The 18684-nt window shown below is 46.9% G+C and overlaps 1 protein-coding gene across 3 annotated transcripts; it reads left to right on the plus strand.

The window, feature by feature from the left end:
• Nucleotides 1-1659: 1659 nt before the first annotated feature.
• On the plus strand, nucleotides 1660-18566 carry PHKG1 (phosphorylase kinase catalytic subunit gamma 1). 3 transcript variants are annotated; one of them, XM_081173123.1, is made up of 10 exons: nucleotides 1660-2000; nucleotides 4375-4510; nucleotides 5737-5912; nucleotides 8978-9032; nucleotides 10463-10528; nucleotides 11844-12007; nucleotides 13254-13344; nucleotides 13732-13885; nucleotides 15162-15287; nucleotides 16917-18566. In XM_081173123.1, exons 2-10 carry the CDS (start codon nucleotides 4428-4430, stop codon nucleotides 17166-17168), a joined length of 1167 nt encoding a protein of 388 aa, XP_081029249.1. In that variant the 5' UTR covers nucleotides 1660-2000; nucleotides 4375-4427; the 3' UTR covers nucleotides 17169-18566. The 3 variants fall into 3 exon arrangements, with proteins under 3 accessions (XP_081029249.1, XP_081029250.1, XP_081029251.1); XM_081173124.1 differs by lacking the exons at nucleotides 1660-2000; nucleotides 4375-4510 and adding an exon at nucleotides 5213-5274; XM_081173125.1 differs by lacking the exons at nucleotides 1660-2000; nucleotides 4375-4510; nucleotides 5737-5912 and adding an exon at nucleotides 5948-6126.
• The last annotated feature ends 118 nt before the right edge of the window (nucleotides 18567-18684 follow it).

Consider the following 18684-nt stretch of genomic DNA (forward strand, 5'->3'; position numbering starts at 1 on the left):
CAAATTAAAGTGGGCACCCTTCAAAAAAGGAACAGCAGGCTATGAAAATGAAATAAATCTCTGCCTGTGAGCCGAGGTAGGGCCTGTTCTGCTCTGGGCTGCAGCCAGGGTTATGTTACTGCCATGAATGGCTGTTTGCAGGCTGCAATGGTAATACATGGTTGGCTGAGCACAGTGCAGTTTTAAAAGGGTGTCTGCCCAGGACTAGCCATGAACTACCTTACAACATGATACCAGCTGCCCGGGCACAACCCCTCTCTACATGCTTGATATGCATGAGCCTCCTTAATAGACAAATTCCACATGGCTATTTCCGGTCATTGTTTCAGGGAGTGAGCACTACAGAAATAGATACAGCCATATTGTTCCTGCTGGCTACACCGTGTAGAATATGCTGCAACTGAAAGACTTGTGGTTCCCAAACTTTCAAGCCATTGCCCCCTTGTGCAGTGTCCCCTACCCTATAAAAAGCATGATTTAGAATAGCTGTTTGCATAACCCGCCAAAGCAGATAATGATAAAATTCAAAACAGCAGTGACTGCACCTTTATTAAGTTCTAAGTCAATAACATGGATGAACTGGATCCAGTGCTAACTTTTTGAAGTCTGATAGTCGCTTACACCTCTATTGCCACCACACACAACCTGCCCCACACTTGCCTCTCAGCACCCCCAGGTAATTCCACTGCCCCCTTTGGAAGCTACATAAGCTAGGCACTCCTAATAATTGCTAGTAAAGACTGAAGGGAGACATTTCTGCATTTCTCGCCCAGAAGTGTGGAGGACCATGAAATAACAAAATGTAGCTCTGCACCACCTTGTGGGGTTTTTATTGCTACATGTAGCTTGTCATGTGCCTGGATGATGACCTGGATGACACCTGGCAGAAGAAAGACAAGATTGAAATATGCAAAAAGAAAAACTAGACGAGTCAATAAGATGTGTGTATTGCTTTGAATGTGGTTTGGGTCCAGTTTTGTTTTCTTCAGAAGTCATTCTGAATGTGAGTCCCTATGGGTCCCAGATTTGATCACTGGCCATCTCCGTGTGCGTCACCCAACTTATCTTTGTGTGCCAGATTCCCTCCTTGGGGTGACTAGGAACGTGAGAAAAGCCTTCCCAATGGCCCATCCAGTCCAGCATCTTGTTCTCACAGTGGCCAACCAGGTGCCTGCAGAAAACCCACTAGCAGGATCCAAGCACACAAACTCTGCTGTGGTTTCCAGCAATTTGGTATTCTGAATGGAGGCAGAGCATAGCTAACGTGGCTAAGTAGCCACAGAGAGCTGTATCCTCCATGGATTTGTCTAATCCCCTCTTAAAGTTTGGGGCCATCACTGCCTCCTGTGGGAGCAAGTACCATAGTTTAGCTATGCTCTGCATTAACTTTCATTTATGAAATATTCAGCTTCATTAAATGCCCTTGAGTTCTAGTCTTATGAGAGACGAAGAAAAACTTTTCTCGACCCACTTTCTCAATGCCATGTGTAACTTTACACACCTCTATCATGTCTCCTCTAAACTAAAAAAAGTCCCAGTGCTGCAAAATCTTCTAGGGGACCCACGTCATCCCCATGATCATTCAAGTTGCCCTTTCCTGAGCCTTTTCCAACTCTACAGTATACTTTTAGAGGTGAGGATTTGACCACCCTGTTCAGTGTCACTCCAGCAACTCAGAGACAGCGCTGTTGCCTCTGCTGAGCTGCTCCTTCACCTCAAAGCAGGGTCACTCCTAAATAAACACTCCAGCAGTTCAGCATGCTCAAACCGGAGGGCTGGACCAGCTCCCAGGTTGCATGACCGCTTTTATTTTGGGCATTGGTGTTCCCGCAGCGGCAGAACGGCGCCCACAGCAAATTAACAGAGAATGCAGAAGGCTGGTTTGTTGTAGCCTCAACATAATCGAGGCAATTTGTTTCTGGAGTTGCCTGCCGGATTTTCTCACAAGGCATTTCCTGAGGCCGGATTAAGTGAACAGTTTCAGAGAAAGGAAGGTAATGGTGAGTACCAATTTACTTTGTCCAGAAATTGCTCCTGTTCAGCAAAGAGATTTAAGGGGGGGGGACTTATACTCAGGACAGCCCCCCTGAAAATGATGGGCATGATATACATGGGCCCATTAATTCCAGTGGGCCTACTCTGAGTAGGACTTAGTTGGAGACCATCCTACGTTTATGCAGGTGTAATGATTACTTTCTAATACATAAGTATGTGTTTGTTGGGATGGGGCTGAGTATGTCTGGAAGCAGAGCTGAATCTGCACTTGGGTTCAGCTTGAATTAAAGCAGAGCACATCTTGTCCAGAGTGTGGCTTTTTCCTCGCTGCTTGGAAATCACAATTAGTCCCCGAGACATCTGGAACCGAGGTCAGACTTTTGACCCTGAAGCTCTCAAAGCTGCTTGCTTTAAAACCCAAATGCATATGAGCTGCCTGTACGGGTATGAGAGGAACGAGAGGCTTGAACTCTGCACGTGCCTCAAAGGATTATGTCCTGAGGTGGACTGGGCTGTCAGAGCCAAAGGCAGGCTATTTTGATACCTCATGCCACAATTGCGGGTGGGAGTGTGATTTTGTGTCACAGCACAAAATGAGGGGAAGGTTAACCCTCCCTTTCTGCGCCGTTCAGTTGTGACCATAGGCTTTTTAAAAGCTTCAATTGTCACTAATGGCTTGTTTGTTTTTAAGCAAGCCTAATTGTATGGGGGATCAGGGCATGAGAAGGGTGAGGAACAGGAAGACCGTGAGCCCGCAGAATGAAGATTCCCTCCTTCCCCATAGAAGGCTGAGCCCATTGAAACCAATGAGATTTCAGATGTATGTTTTTTGGTTATTGCAATTATATCCCACCTTTTTCTTTCAAGGAGCTCAGGGTGGTGTACATGGTCCTCCCTCACATCAATTAATCACTACAACAACCCTGTGAGGAAGGTTAGGCTAAGGGGCAGCAACTGACCCCCAAGGGTCACCTAGGGAGCTTCATGGCTAAGTGGGGATTTGAACCCGGTTTCTCCCAGGTCCTAGTCCAACACGGCACTACCACTGCACTACTATGGCTCTCACTAGACTTCACTGGCTTCATTCGTCCCATAGACTTCAAGGGGAACTACAAGCCAATTTAATAGCTGTCAACTTTTCCCTTTTCTTGCACGGAATCCCATTCGGAATAAGGGAATTTCCCTTTAAAAAGGGGAAACGTTGACAGCTATGGCCAATTTGACACAATCCTATTACTGCAAGATAAGTTGGTATAAACCTCAAAGCAGTTTAAAAACAACAGCAATAAAATTATCAGCTATTGAAGCTATTGAAAACATTTTAATAAACAATCCAATTAAAACATACACCAACATTCTGCATGTCTGGATAGACTTGCCTAAACTAAAACATTTTAGCAAGTGCCAAAAAGGGTGCAGTGAAGTCGCCTGCCTGGTGTCAATTGGCAGGGAGTTCCAAAGTGTGGGTGCCACCACACCAGAAGATTGATTTATTGCAAAAACATAATGACTATAATCACCTAGCATATGTAATAGTGCCAATTCTGCAGGTGGAAGCAGTCTAGTGGGCTTGTATATAGGATAAAGCAATATTGCATGCTGCAAAGGGCTTTGTATACTAATCGTAATACCTTTATCTTGGCTCGGGAACAAATCGACAACCAGTGCAGATCTTAGAGCACAGGTGTAAAATGCTGACAAGACCCCACTCCTGTCAGCAATTGTGCTGTAGCATTTTGCACTAACTGCACCTTCAGGATACTGTGGATTTGACTAATGTTGGGCAACATCCCATGTCAGGAATGGGGGACCTTTTTTGGAAATTGTATCTAGCAACAAAAACAGACTATACACACAATGGAAAAAACAAGCAGTGACAACAAAATAATACAAGATCAGCACAAGGAATTCTTCTTCTTCTTTGATAATAAAGTTGAAATAAAAACCTATTTTCAGTCCAAGGGCCACTTTCCCTTCTGAGCAACTTTTTGAGGGCCACATCCCTGTGGCGCGCTTGGCCAGTGGCAAAAGTGGGCAGAGCAAGGAATGTGAATTGTAACTTTTTAAGCAGGCAATTTTTCACACATACCCTTCTCTGTCCACTGTCCAGGTAATGCAAGTGCCATGATGAGAGTTCAAGGGCACATCCCAGTTGGGCAAAAACACCTGAGGAGGATGCAGATTACTGCTGTTGAGGGGCATGGCCTGTGAAGGGGGTGTGTGGAATGGGAAGAGTCCTGAGGGCCAGTTAGAAAAGTGTAGAGGGCCGCAATTGACTTCCAGGCCTTCTGGATCCCCTCTCCTGCAATAAGATTTGGTATATATTGGAGAAGACGGCTAATTTCCTGTGGGTGTTTTTGCTTGTTTGTTTCTTTACAGCTTTTTGTCATCTTGAAGTAAACCTCTAGAAGGTTGCTGGAAATCAGGCCAAGATGACCAAGACTGAAGAAGTGCCGGACAGCCATACGTCTGGGGAATTTTATGAGAAATATGAGCCAAAGGAAATCCTGGGGAGGTAATGAAATGAAATGAAATATATGGGACTAATCTTGCTGGTTAATACGCTGCATGTCCCTCAGAACCAGAATATGGATGTCAAATCAGCCAGTTGTGGAAATTGGAAAGCTTTTGCCAGGACAATATAACATATATATATATATATTAATTTTTAATTAATTTTTAATTAATTTTAATTAATTTTTATAATGAATGATTTTAGAATGTTGTTTATGTTGTACTTTTGTACTGTTTTATTGTTGTTAGCCGCCCTGAGCCCGGCTTCGGCTGGGGAGGGCGGGATATAAATAAAATTTATTATTATTATTATTATTATAGAGAGAGAGAGAGAGAGTGCGTGCACAAGTACTAAGAACCCAAAACAAGTCTTGTTGGAACTGTCTTGTCAAGAGTCCCATTTCTAGCAATTGTAGTTCTCAAGTATACTGCTATTGGACTTGGAGGTTCCATCCAGCCACCATAGCCTATAGCTGTTGATGCACTATTATCTTTCATAGCATGGGGTAGAGGGCTTGATCTGGCTGATGGGCCCGATCCTGAGTTCCCCCACTCCATGGCCAGCCACTTTGACAGGTGCAGGGGACTCCTATTGACCCTGCCAATCACCTTTTTTTGGACCGGTTGGCAATTTGAGAAAGTGCCAGTCACAAAATGGCTGCCTGCGGCAGGGCATAATGCAAAATGGCTGCCATGGGAGTGTGTGCCATAACACAAAATGGCAGCTGGGGGCGGGGGTTATAGGACACATGGCTGCTGTGGAGGGTATAGCATTATACAAAATGGTTCAAACTCCCCACCTGAAAGTGGATGGCCTTGGGGGCCAGTCACTGTCTCTCAGCCTAGCCTACCTCCCATGGTTGTCATTGAGTTCCTTGAAGGAAAAGTAGGACACAAATGTAGTAATATTAGGATTGATTTTTTTATTGCATTTTCTCCAAGGAGATGGCATAACACATAGTTCTCCCCCTCCCCTCCTGAATTAGTCCCCACAACAACCCTGTGAGGTGGGCTAGGTCGGGAGGGGCAGTGGATGGCACCCATGGGCACCCAGTGAGCTTCTTGGTTGAGGATGGAGCGGGATTTGAACCCTGTTTTCTCAGGTTTTAGTTTGACACTCTAACAACTACACCACACTGGCCCTAGTACCTATATATTTGTAGATAGGGTGTAGATATAGGGTTTAATTCTTGGCTAAAACCTCTCTTGTCTGCTCTGCCCTTCCAGGGGAGTGAGCAGCGTTGTCCGGCGCTGCATTCATAAAGTTACAAGAGAAGAATATGCAGTGAAAATCATAGATATCACAGCTGGGAATCTGTCTTCAGAAGAAGTCAAGGAGTTGAGGGACGCCACTCTGAAAGAAATTGACATACTCCAGAAGGTGTCTGGACACCCAAACGTTAGTAAGTCAGGCTTTGGTTCCAGAAAGTTCTGACGGAACAACAGCTATGAATTGGGGGGTGGCGGCAAAAAATGGAGTCTGCTGGCTGTTATTTTTACTGAAGTGAAGGACCTAGACCTTGAGATGCCTGTGGATTTACTTTGTCTTTATGATTCTGAACCCTGCATCCCGCCATTTGTCAGGAGAAATGTGCTGCTGTCTTTCAAATGCTCTGGGTAAGAACATAAGGAGAGCCTGGCTGGATCAGGCCAAGAGTTCTGTTCTCACAGTGGCCAGCCCATTTTAGGAAGCCCACAAGCTGGGTAGGCAACACAGCAGAGACCCCTGGGGAGATGATTTGAGGAATGGAAGAAAGAACCCTCACATTAATCCTGCTCCATCTCCTCAAACATAAATACGACAAAAACTCCAGCACCCCACCCATTTCCCTGAAATGTCATCTTCTTCCCTTTTTCCAATTTTAAAAAGGACCCACACCTCATTGACATGCAAGAATAAGAAATAAAATAAAAACAATGCAACTTAAGTAAAATCAAACATATGTGCAAAATGTTTCGATGAGAATAGAAATTGCATTTGGAAAATTATGAATTGATGGGTGTGAGGAACGATGGGGGAAAATCTGGTCTGGGATCTGGTTATAAACACTTGTGCTGCAGCGTCTCAATTCCTTGTGTGACATTTGCAGTGCCGAGAGAGTAAAATTTCCGTGCCACAAAAAAAAATCCTTGTTCTGCTTTCTTTGATCATTCGCAGTGGTGGACACGGTTTTCTTCCCTGTGATACATGGTGTTCTCATTTGACACCCCCCCCCCCCGCTTTAAATCCAACCCCTGTGAGATCCCCACATGGCCCCAGCTATCATATTTTCGATGTGCTGATGAATCAGCATTACCGTAACACACAGGCTATAACTTAAGGAGGACCAGGCACTCCCAGGAAAAGGCTTCCCTCTTCTTGCTATCTGCTCCTTGCCTCATGGCATTTGTAAAGAGGTGCCTAATGCGTTTCTGGGACCCATTTGTAATTCCAGGGCTGATTCCAGGGAGTTTTGACAGCAGGGGGTTGACAGCCTCTGCCTTGGAAGATTTCCTAGACATGTTCACAGAGGATCAGCCAAGCAGAGGATCGGTTGGTTCCAGGGCCAGAATCACCTAGAGGCAGAGAGATCAGGGGTAGCTTTTCATTAGTGTGAAATGGCAGCAATTTCTCAATTACTGCATCTGCTTTGCATGCAGAAGGCACCAGTTTCAATCCCTGGTGGCAATTCCAGGTAGGGATAAGAATGTCCCACACATTGTAGATATTGCAGAGCTAGGTAGACCAATAGTCTGAGTGAATATAAGACTGTTTCTATCTTCTTATTCACATCAGAACAATGAGGACTAGAATCATGCTTTATTCTTTGGGAAAGGGACATAGTTCAGTGGCAGAGCATCTGCTCTGCATGCAGAAGATCCTGGGTTCAATCCTTGACAGCATCTCCAGGTAGGGCTTGAAAAGACTCAATTTATGAAACCCTGGAATGCCACAGACAGTCAGTGTTGACATTACTCACCTAGGTCAATAGTCTGCAAGGGATATATGGCAGCTTCCTATATTCCTGTGCCCCCCAAAAAGTGCATTGGGGGTTGGGGGACGGCACCACAGCATGAATCACATGAGGTCAAGGCAACCAAAATGGCCGCTGGGCTTGTGTGATGGAAAACAGGAAGATGGCATCCTAGATTTTGGCTTCAAAGTGTTGGAGGGTATGCTAACGTCCTTGAGCTATGGGGCCTACCATTAAGCAGCCAGCAAACCTTCTGTATGTCATACGACCTGTCCTTGCCCCTTGCCCCCAGTCTCCCTCTGCCACCACTAGCCTGTTGGCTTCAGGTGTAGCGGAGACATCCATCCCATTGCCAGTGTTAAAATAAGTTTTAACTGCCAGTCCAGTCAGCTTCTGTACATGAAACAACTTGCCTTTCGCCTCAGGCAGCCAAAATGTCCCAGACTGACTTTGCTGAGTCACCCTGCCTGAGTCACGCCATCCACGAAGGATTTTTAAACAAACATACATTTCAACATTTTACGGGCATCACAGTGGAATTTATTTATTGCTTTCCTTATATGATCACATCTCTCCCTATGTGCTATTTATGCACCATTTTAAATTAATTTAAATTATTTCATACCTGCCGTTCACCATAAGGTGTGTGACAATTATAATCTGTTCTACAGTGAAGGTGCTTAGATGCACATCTGTGGGGAGGGAGTTTCCTAATCTAGGGGCTACCACAGAGAAAGCCCCGTCCCAGCCTGTCATTCCCCATACCTCTTAGGGTCCCCTCTGCAGAGCTTAACACCTGAGAGGGTCTGTAGGGAAAAGGGGGGTCTTTTAGACATTAGGGGCCTCAATCCTTGGGAGACAATTATGCTTTGTGGTCTTCTGGATGATGGTGGACTCAAACTCCCATCAACCTCAGGTGGTCACATGACCAGTCTTGTGGCGTGGCTGGCCCCAGGTGACAGGTGAGGGAGAGCAGACCTGGTGGAGCTGAATTACAATGCACCGTTGCTCAGCGATCTCCAGTTAAATGGCCTTGGAAAGCAGAGGACAGGAAGGACCTTCACAGTCTCATATCTGGGCCAGAGCCAGTAAAGTGATCTAGACCAGAGTTTCCCAAACCTTTTCAGGCCATCACAATGAAATTCAAAACAATGAATTGCACATTTATTCAAAATCCAAATAAAGCTATTTAGTTTAACTAATACAACAAAACGAATGGACCTGATCTAGTGATGCCAGCTTTTAAAAGTTTAATTTACACTGGGTCAGAAGTGATATAAACCAGCTTCCCCGGTTGATCTTGCAGAGATATCTGCACTGATTTTTAACTACAGTTCCTAGGCTATCTTGAAGGAAAGACATCATCAACGTTAGAGTGGTATAGAACAGTTTGTAAAAAGAGCTGTCCAGAGCCCTCCCAGCCCAGTTCAGCTTTCAAGCCCAGATTTTGTGGAGGTGGTGAATGCTTCAAAGGTGATCCCACATTGCTAAGAATACCATCTTTTCTTTTGCAGTCCAGCTGAAGGACAGCTTTGAATCCAACACGTTCTTCTTCCTGGTGTTTGACCTGTAAGTACTGGCTTTTTTTAACAAACGCATCATACTGAAAGAGCGAGATTTTGCCATGGGCATCCGGGCTGGGGCTTACAAACAATATAATGTTTGGAAATGGTTTGGGGAGCTTTTCAGCTAGTGAAAAATGCAGCTACTCGCCTGCATACAGGCTCGAGTCACCATCTTAGTGGGTCACCTGTTTTGAAATCTAAGAAGATCCCTGCTGGATCAGAGCAAAGGTTCATCAAGCCAAGCCTCCTGCTTTTCGCAATGGTCAACGATAAACGTTCCCATGGCATGAAGGGAGCAGCTGTTCGTCTCTCCGCCTCTCTGTTGTGGGGCTGGCTCAGATTTCCCCATAACCTTTGCTAAGGTCTCTGCTGCTGTCACAGATCCTTGGGGGTCTATTCTTAGCCGCCCCGCATTTGTGTAATAGCTGGTGTGGTGGCTGCTTTAACCGGAGTTTTTCCTGCACAAACATTCTTGATACATTTTTAATGCACTCTGAGTAAGCAAATTCTCCTAACATCATTTTCAGACACACTTTTTCTTACTTCTCTTCACATATCTATTATCTGTCAAAGCATATACCATAATTCATTCATAATGATACAGTCATTAGAATTTATCCAAATGTATCTTCTGGCAGAAATTCTGATTCCCATGAGTGCTTTAAATATGTATCCTGACCTGTGGAATTCTTCTTGGTCCGTCTCCTGGCTGAGATCTTACTAGGCCATATCCCCATTTCTGACCAAGCTTATCTTATGAACCATGAGCAGCGGCGTAGCGTGAGTTGTCAGCACCCGGGGCAACGCAAGTAATTTGCGCCCCCTAACCCGGGGCAAGGCACGTAATTTGCGCCCCCCCTAACCCCTAACCTGCGAGTTGCCGCTGGCGCTGCCGCCCAAACGACGCCACTTGCCCGGAGGAGGAGGGGGGCAGAGAGGCGAGGAAAATGCAACGGCCCAGCAGCTGCAGCAGCAGCGGCGGAGGCGGGGCTGTGAGGAGGGGCTGCCTGGCGCGTCCTCCACGGCGAGCGCTGAGAGCCGCTGCCTGCCGGGCGCCTTCAGCCGGGACGCGCGCACAGCTCGTCGGTTCCGCGAGACATGCGGCTCTGCTACAGCCTGCGCCCGAGGCTCTTCGGCGACTCCGGAGGCAGCGAGCGCGCCCCCCCATATGTTGCGCCCGGTGCGGCCTGCCCCCCTGGCACCCCCCACACTACGCCACTGACCATGAGGACCAGAGGCTTAAAAAAAACCACCCCAAAACCCTGAGATTTGGAGTTGTATACAGTTGAAGTATACATTGGAAGTTTTAGGAGTGCTGTTCGATCTGTAAAAGGGGAAAGAGGAGTTGTGAAGCTTCCAACCTTCCCCACATCAGCTAATGCCCTTTATTTAGCTTATTTTTGATGTAATTTTCTTTCCCCTCCCTCAACTTAGAATGAAGAGAGGGGAGCTATTTGATTACCTCACAGAGAAGGTGACTTTAAGTGAGAAGGAAACCAGGTAAGGCATTTCAGCCCTCTCTGTTTCAACCGCCCTAAAGAGACAAAATGGGGGTGATAATACTGGCCTACCACACAGGGCTGTTGTGAGGCTTGATTAGAGTTGTCAGCCTATCCCCCTGCCTCTGCACCCCAGGTCTGGGTTTTTGCTCGCACCGGAGCATGGCAAAATATTGGGAGTTGGGTTTTCTAGAGACACGAACCGCTGTAATAAGAAGCCTGGGTCTGAGCCCGAGAGAGAGAACAGATTTGCTCTGAATACAAGTGTCCTGCGAATTAATCTTTGGACAGGATTGATTAGAAAGGGTTGTTCCCTGGAATGCCAGGATCTCTGTGTTATCACCAACAACTGTGGGTGGGGGCTGCTCCCCTTGCTTGCCAACTCCCACCCAACTTCCCTATCTCCTCAGAGCATCTCATGTCCCTCCATCCTTACTTTATTCAAATCTCTCCTGTTGTTGAAAACCAACATTTTAAAACCTGCCTTCTCTTTTTGCTTCCCACCTCGACTTCATGCAAATCTAGCACTACAAATCCTCCTATGGGGCTGTGTGGTGACAGCCTTATATTTCTATTTCTTGTTATAATTATACAATTATAAACAAAACAACTGATAAAAAGACAAGAGAAGTATACTACGATAGCAACTTTATCTGTTTTTCGTTATAAATTTAGGGTGCATTTCATTTCCCTCTAGCCTCACTTTTTGTAGCCTGTGTGTATATAATATTTATTTAATTTATTTCATAAAATTTATACGCCACTTGGTTGTACAAAAAACAAACAAACCTCAGAGCGATTTGCAAAAATAGATAAAACAATAAAATTACCAATAAGAAGAATTAACAACAATAATTTAAGACTTTTGAAAAGGTAAAATAACAATGGACTAAAAACAGATTAAAACTCGTGCCAGCTTTCTGAACAAACGGGTAGGGTTGTCTAATCAATGTTTTAAGAAGGTGCATAAAAAGAGTACATTGAAGGCACCTGCCTGATGTTAATAGGAAGGGAGTTCCAAATTGTTGGTGTTGCCACACTAAAATATTGAGTTGTTTATGTTTCTCTTTCTCTCTGGGTTAGGCAATGTGGTGCCCTCCAGATGTTGCTGGACTTCATCAGGCCCAGCCAGTATGACCAATGGTCAGGGATGATGGGAGATTCCAGCAACATCTGGAGGGTACCACACAGGCTCCCCTGATCTATCTATCCATGCATCTACATACTTCCAGCAAAGCAATGGGGAACAGGGGTGCCCATCTTCTCCTTTGGATGGTTTCCTTTTGCTAAGAAGCATCTGCTCTCTCTCCCTGCAGGAAGATCATGCGTGCTCTCCTGGAAGTCATCCAGTATCTCCACAGCATGAACATTGTCCACAGGGACCTCAAGCCAGAGAATATCCTTCTGGACGACGACATGAACATCAAACTGACCGACTTTGGCTTCTCCTGTCAGCTGCGCAGAGACGAAAAGCTCAAAGGTGGCATGGCGGGCTTATGGCAAAGATAATAAAATGTGGGGTGGTGAAGATGGAGGCTGCATTCTAACCCCTGCCCCTTAAAAAAAAAAAGTAGGAACTTAGGAAGCTGCTCCATATCAGGGGTAGGAATCTTTTTCAACCCAAGGGCACATTCCCTTACAGGAAAACCACCCGGGGGGCCACTGGCTGGAGTGGGTGGGGCCAGAGTCAAAAAGTGGGTGGAACAACTAGTGGGACTCTTACCTTGGTACAATATGGAACCTTAAACACACACACACACACACACACACACACACACACATTCACCATTGTACCTGCGCAAGCAAAAGGTTTTATATTATTAATCTTATTTGATTTGTTAACAAAAAGAAAGTGCAAACATGACAGAAAGAAAACAAAGAATAGAAATTGTAAGTCCTAAAGTGTCACAGCTTGGAAAGAGAAAAGTTCATCGTTATGGCACAGCTCCTAAGGGAGGCCAGAGAACTCTGAGGGAAATTGCTGCAGGTTTGTTTTATTCATCTTGTGTCCAGAACGGAAACAAATCCAACAAACATTATTGGTGTTCCCTGTTGCTGTTTTCTGCCTGCAAACCATGAATTGTTGATGACTTTCCTGCTAATTTGCATTGTGTTCCTTTGCCCTGAAATGAATGGCGTGGAATTAGGTAAAATTTTGCCATTGCTAAGAGATGAATAATGTAGTTTTTGCCAGAAGACGAATTGCAGTGGAAGGGAAACAGTGTTGCATGCTGTGTAGACAGAGCAGAAATCAATTCCTTCCTACAGCGTTAGTTTTAAGGGATGCATTTTGCTCCAGGACTGGAAGTTCCCCATCCCTGCTCTATACAGAGTCCATCCAGTTTAGTACTGTGCACACTGGCCAGACAGGGGTCTTTTCCAAACACTCACCTAGAGGTGCTGTAGACTGAGCCTGGAAAACCTCACCATGCAAACCATGAGTCAAAGCCCTTCCCCATTTTACAAGCCCAGAATCATACAGTCCTGCAGCATCTGTCTAGACAAAAAAATCCTGAAACTGGCATGTTTCCCACATGCATCTGGTTGGCCACTGTGAGAATAGGATGCTGGACTAGATAGGTCTTGGCCCGATCCAACAGTCTTTTCTTAGGTTCTTAACTTGCTTTGAGCCAATGGGTATAGCAGGATTTTAATAATACCTAATACTAACTGATATTAGCGGTACTTTTAACAAGTATTTAGCTTTTTATTCCTGTTCTTTGCAGAGATCTGTGGAACTCCTGGCTACTTGGCTCCCGAAATACTAGAATGTTCCATGGATCCAGACCATCCAGGTTATGGGAAGGAAGTTGACATGTAAGCAGAACCAATATATCATCATGGGGTGGGGGAGCAGACTTACCTAAAATATCACATACCCCTCGAGGAACCTACCTGGGTGCTCAGGTACTCAGGGAAGCACTTTCTCTTAATCCCATCAGCATCAGAAGCACAGCTGGTGGTGACCCATGAGAGAGCCTTCCCCATGGCTGCTCCCAGATTGCAGCATTCCCTCCCCAAAGAGGCCAGACTGGCTCCCTCCTTGTTATCCACCCACCGGCACACTATTGGAATTACCCAACACTTCTGTCTTCATCCATCCTTCGTTCTGCATGACTCTCAGTGCGCGTTGCGTCTGCTTTACATTATGCACAACTCAGGCGCAGATGCATTTAATTATGGGGGTGGGATTGCTTGTTTCAGGTGGAGCACCGGGGTCATCATGTACACCTTGCTGGCAGGATCCCCTCCATTCTGGCACCGGAAGCAGATGCTGATGCTGAGGATGATCATGAACGGGGACTACAAGTTTGGCTCCCCGGAGTGGGACGATCAGTCAGACACCGTCAAGGACCTGGTGGGTGGTGTTTCAAGAGGGAGGGCAGAAGGGCCATAGCTCCATGGCAGAGCATCTGCTTGGCATGCACAAGGCCCCAGCTTCAACCCACACTATCTCCAGGTAGGGCCCCTCTACCTGAAACCCTGGACAGCTGCAGCCATTCAGTGTAGACCAGGCCTCCTCAACCTCAGCCCTCCAGATGTTTTTTGGCCTACAACTCCCATCATCCCTAGCTAGCTGGACCAGTGGTCAGGGATGATGGGAATTGTAGTCTCAAAACATCTGGAGGGCCGAGGTTGAGGAAGCCTGGTGTAGACGATAGTGAGCAAGGTGGACCCAATGGCCTGACTACATGTAAGGCAGCTTCCTAAGTTTCTGTGAACAACAGATTTAAAGTATAATATTTTGTTGTTTAAGCAGAAGGGGCTATAGCTCAGTGGTGGAGCATATTCGGTTCATGCAGCAAGTTTTAGGTTCATCTCCACATAGGGTGGGGAACGTCCCCCTTCTGAAACCCAAAGAGCCACTGCCAGTCAGTGTAGACAATACTGAGCTAGATGCAGGGACAGACTTTGGTAATATGGTGTCCTGAGCAAGGAAAATATTTGGTGGGCCCCTTACCCATATATTTCTTATTTTCACAATAATTCCTTTTTGTACTTGGGGGTAGGTACTTATATTATTAGCCCCCTTGGCTTGGTACCCCCATGTGGGGGAACTGCCCACACCACCCTACATCTGGCACTGCTAGATGGCCTGACTCTGTATAAGCAGCTTCCTGTTTAAATTGGCCCTTTGTTTAGAATCAAGAGGACTAGAATCTTCCTTTATTTTCAGTATAGGCAGCTTCCTATGTTCACTTGCCAGGTCTCCTGACCCTCAGGAAGAAAAGGCAACTCAAAGGACAAAGGTCAGAACAATTACAAACAGGGTGTAGAAACTGAATTGAGGTGTTTTTTTCCTTCCACACTCATAATGCCAGACCTTTAACTACACCACCTGAATTTTCTGGGGTGCAATTGAATCCCCCTTGAAAACAGAGACAGTCTGAAAGGGTCCACTGTCTCTAAAACCCATGGGTGACCCCTCATTCAAGGCCTGAACAATTTATAATCAGGCAAGCAAAAGAAGAGAGAAGAGTTTGATTGCTAGGTATGTGCCAGGCCATGATCTGCGGCTGGTGAGCTCTGACTGGTACAGGGCAATAGAAAATTGTCTGGGCCCCAGTTCGTGCTTTAGCAGCCCCTGAAGCCTTCCTGCGGCCCAACCCCAGCTCTTCTTCCTCTGCCTACAGATCGCCCACTTCTTGGTGGTGAAGCCGCAACACCGCTACACCGTGGAAGACGCCCTCGCCCACCCCTTCTTCCAGCAGTACGTCGTGGAGGAGGTCCGACACTTCAGCCCCTTCCGGAAATTCAGGGTAAGTGAGTTAGCCAGGTCCTGCTGGGGGGCTCACCTGGCCCAGTGTCTGACTCCCAGATGTTGCCTTTCACCGTAGAATTGCAGTCCTTTTCCCCTTCTTTAGCTGCGATTATTGCATTGCTGGGGGTTGAATATGACCCTTGAGATCCTTTCCAACCCTAAAATTTTCTGACATGGCCTGCTGTGCACTGGAAGCTCCTCCTTGTTCTTTTTATCACTTACCGTATTTTTCGCACCATAAGACGCACCGGCCCATAAGACGCACCTAGATTTTGGGGGGGGAAATAAAGGGAAAAAATTTTATTTCCCCCCCAGGTGCGCTGCGCTACACCAGGAGCTTGGGGCGTGCGGAGCTCAGCGCGCCCCAAGCTTCTGCGTGCCGGCAAGGTCTCCGCTAGCGTGGGAGAGCCGGGTGCCTCTCCCAGGGCTAGCGGACCCCTGCGCTAATCCAGAAGCTTGGGGCAGGCTGAGGTCAGCGCGCCCCAAGCTTCTGCGTGCCGGCAAGCAGTCCGCTAGCCCTGGGAGAGCCGCGGGGCTCTCCCAGGGCTAGCGGATCGCTGCGCTATACCAGGAGCTTGGGGCGGGAAAAGTGCGTCCTATAGAGCGAAAAATACGGTAACTCTCATTTCCTCAGGCATCATAAAACTGTGCTGGCTGGGGCTGATGGGAGTTGAGAGTCCAAAACAGCTGGTGACTGCAGCTTGGGGAAGACTGGTCTAAACCTAGTAGTACAGATGTCCTGTGTAGAAGCTGGGCCTGACCCAAACAGCTTTCCCCCTCCCAAAAGTCAATTATTGACGCTGAAGATCATTTCAAAGCAGTTAAATTGATATAGATTCCTCAGTCAAAAGACAGGTGATGAGTCAATGAAATGCTCCCTAAACATAAGGGGCTGCTGGATGAGGCCAACAGCCCAGCTAGTCCAGCATCCTGCTCTCACAGTGGCCAATCCTGGTGCCGCTTCTGGGAAACCCACAAGCAGGATCCAAGCCCAAGAGCACACAGCCCTCCTTCCAGAAACTGGTATTCAGAAGCATTGCTGCCTCCGACCGTGGAGGCAGAGCAGAGCCATCATGGCTAGTAGTCATCAATAGCTCTCTCCTCCGCCATGAATTTGTCTAATCCTCTTAGGTAAAGGGACCCCTGACCATTAGCTCCAGTCGTAACCAACTCTGGAGCTGCGGTGCTCATCTCACTTTGTTGGCCAAGGGAGCCAGCGTACAGCTTCTGGGTCATGTGGCCAGCATGACTAAGCCACTTCTGGCAAACCAGAGCAGTGCACGGAAACGGCGCTTACCTTCCCGCCAGAGCGGTACCTATTTATCTACTTGCACTTTGACGTGCTTTCAAACTGCTAGGTTGGCAGGAGCAGGGACCGAGCAACGGGAGCTCACCCCGTCGCGGGGATTTGAACCGCTGACCTTCTGATTGGCAAGTCCTAGGCTCTGTGGTTTAACCCACAGCGCCACCCGCATCTCAAATCCTCTTTTAAAGCCATCCAATTTGGTGGCACTCACTGCCTCCTGCAGAAGTGAGTTCCACCATTTAACTATGTGCTGTCCTTTCATTTTATCAGCCTACAGCCCTCGTCACTGAGTTTCTAAACGTGTTCCGTCTCCCTCTCCAGGTCATCTGCTTGACTGTTCTGGCATCGGTCCGCATCTACCTCAACTACCGCAACGTCAAGCCCATCACCAGGGACGTGCTGCAGCGGGACCCCTACAGCCTGAAGCCTGTCCGCAAACTGATCGACGCTTGTGCCTTCCGGATCTACGGGCACTGGGTGAAGAAGGGTGAAGCCCAGAACCGGGCCGCTCTCTTTGAAAACACTCCCAAGGCCGTTCTGTTCCGCTTGGCAGCCGAGGAAGAGTTGTTCTGAGTTCCAGCACACTCAGTGGTCGGGCGAAGCCTCCTAGCATGTTAACAGCTAAAGCAAAACTTTATTATTTACTTTAAAAAAACAACAACTCATATTGCCTTTTCTCCATGGAGCTCAGCTACACTTCCTGCTCACCATTTTTATCTTCCCTGCGACCCTGTGAGGTAGGCTGGGGTGAGCAATCTCCAGAGAACTTTATGGCTGAGCTGGGGTGGAGATTTGAACCCAAAGTCTTAGTCTGGCAATCTAACCACTATACCACATGCTCTCATTATATATACTTTCCTTAATTACACAGTCTGAGACACACCAAAATTATAACAGTATAGTAGTGCTCTAGAAACTTTCAGAATTTTGTCTGGTTTTCCTTCCTGGACTGGGTGGGGTGGGACATTGTTTAAATCTCTAACCAGCCCCATCCTAAGAGTGGCAGACAAAAATATGCAAGGCGATATATGCTCAGAAATTAAATGCAGGCATTGAATATTCCTGCATTGCAGGGGCTTGGACTCTATAACCCTTGAGGCCCCTTCCAGCTCACAATTCTGATTCTGTTAACAATTTTGAAGCGGTAAACTCCAGCCATTGAAGGTTCATCTCCATGCAACGTAAAAAGGGGTGCATAGCAGGAAGACATTCAACAGGGCCTCTGGAGAAACTCAACAGGTGAAGCAAGCTTCTTTTCACCCCAGTGTATGGCTGCTTAAATGAGGAGGCAGAGAAGCTGCTTTATGGAAAGGAGCCCCAAAGCCCTTAAACCTCTTAGAAATATTGAGTTTGCTGCCCCAGGAAATCTTTTAAGACTAGACAAATGCATGGGGTTTTCCAGGAGCTGTGAGTGGCGAGAGATAAACATGGAACCTCCAGTGTCAGAGGCTGTATACCTCAGAATACCAGATCATAGGGCACAAACAATGGGATTGGGCAGGGGGAGTGGGGGTTGCCTCTTGCTTTCAAGCTCGGCTTCTCGTGTTCCTGAAGGCGTCTGTGCAGCCAGCGTTGGAAACAAGGATGCTGGACCAGGAGGGAGGCATTTGCATCCTCTGGTTGGCCTGCCATGGACTCTGGAACTCAACTGCTGCTTCATGTCTGTATTGCGATGCCCGGTGGCAAAATGCGTGTCCAGCAAGCCTTAGAAAAGGTGCTGATGAACCACAACTCCCATCAGCCCTAGCAAGCACAACCAATGGTCAGGGCTGATGGGAGTTGTAGTTCAGCAACATCTGGAAGGCTAGGGATGTCCCCTGCACTTCCTGCTATATATAGTATCAGCCCAGCTCAGGGGTGTGAAATATTTATTATGACTATTTATTACATCTGCACACACGGAAGGGAATGGATTGGTTTTCTAGGGGAGGGATTGATTTAAGAATGAATAAATGTGCTTTATTTATTGGATGTGGACTTTTGTTCATTGCACAGCGACATCTTGCTTCCTCGAATCACTTGCTTAGCGACGTCTACAGGATTCTTCATATAGCAGGGGGTTTGACTAGAGGACCATTTGGTCTCCTTC

This window comes from Podarcis bocagei (genome assembly GCF_964188305.1).
Source record: "Podarcis bocagei genome assembly, chromosome: 15".
NCBI lineage: Eukaryota > Metazoa > Chordata > Lepidosauria > Squamata > Lacertidae > Podarcis > Podarcis bocagei.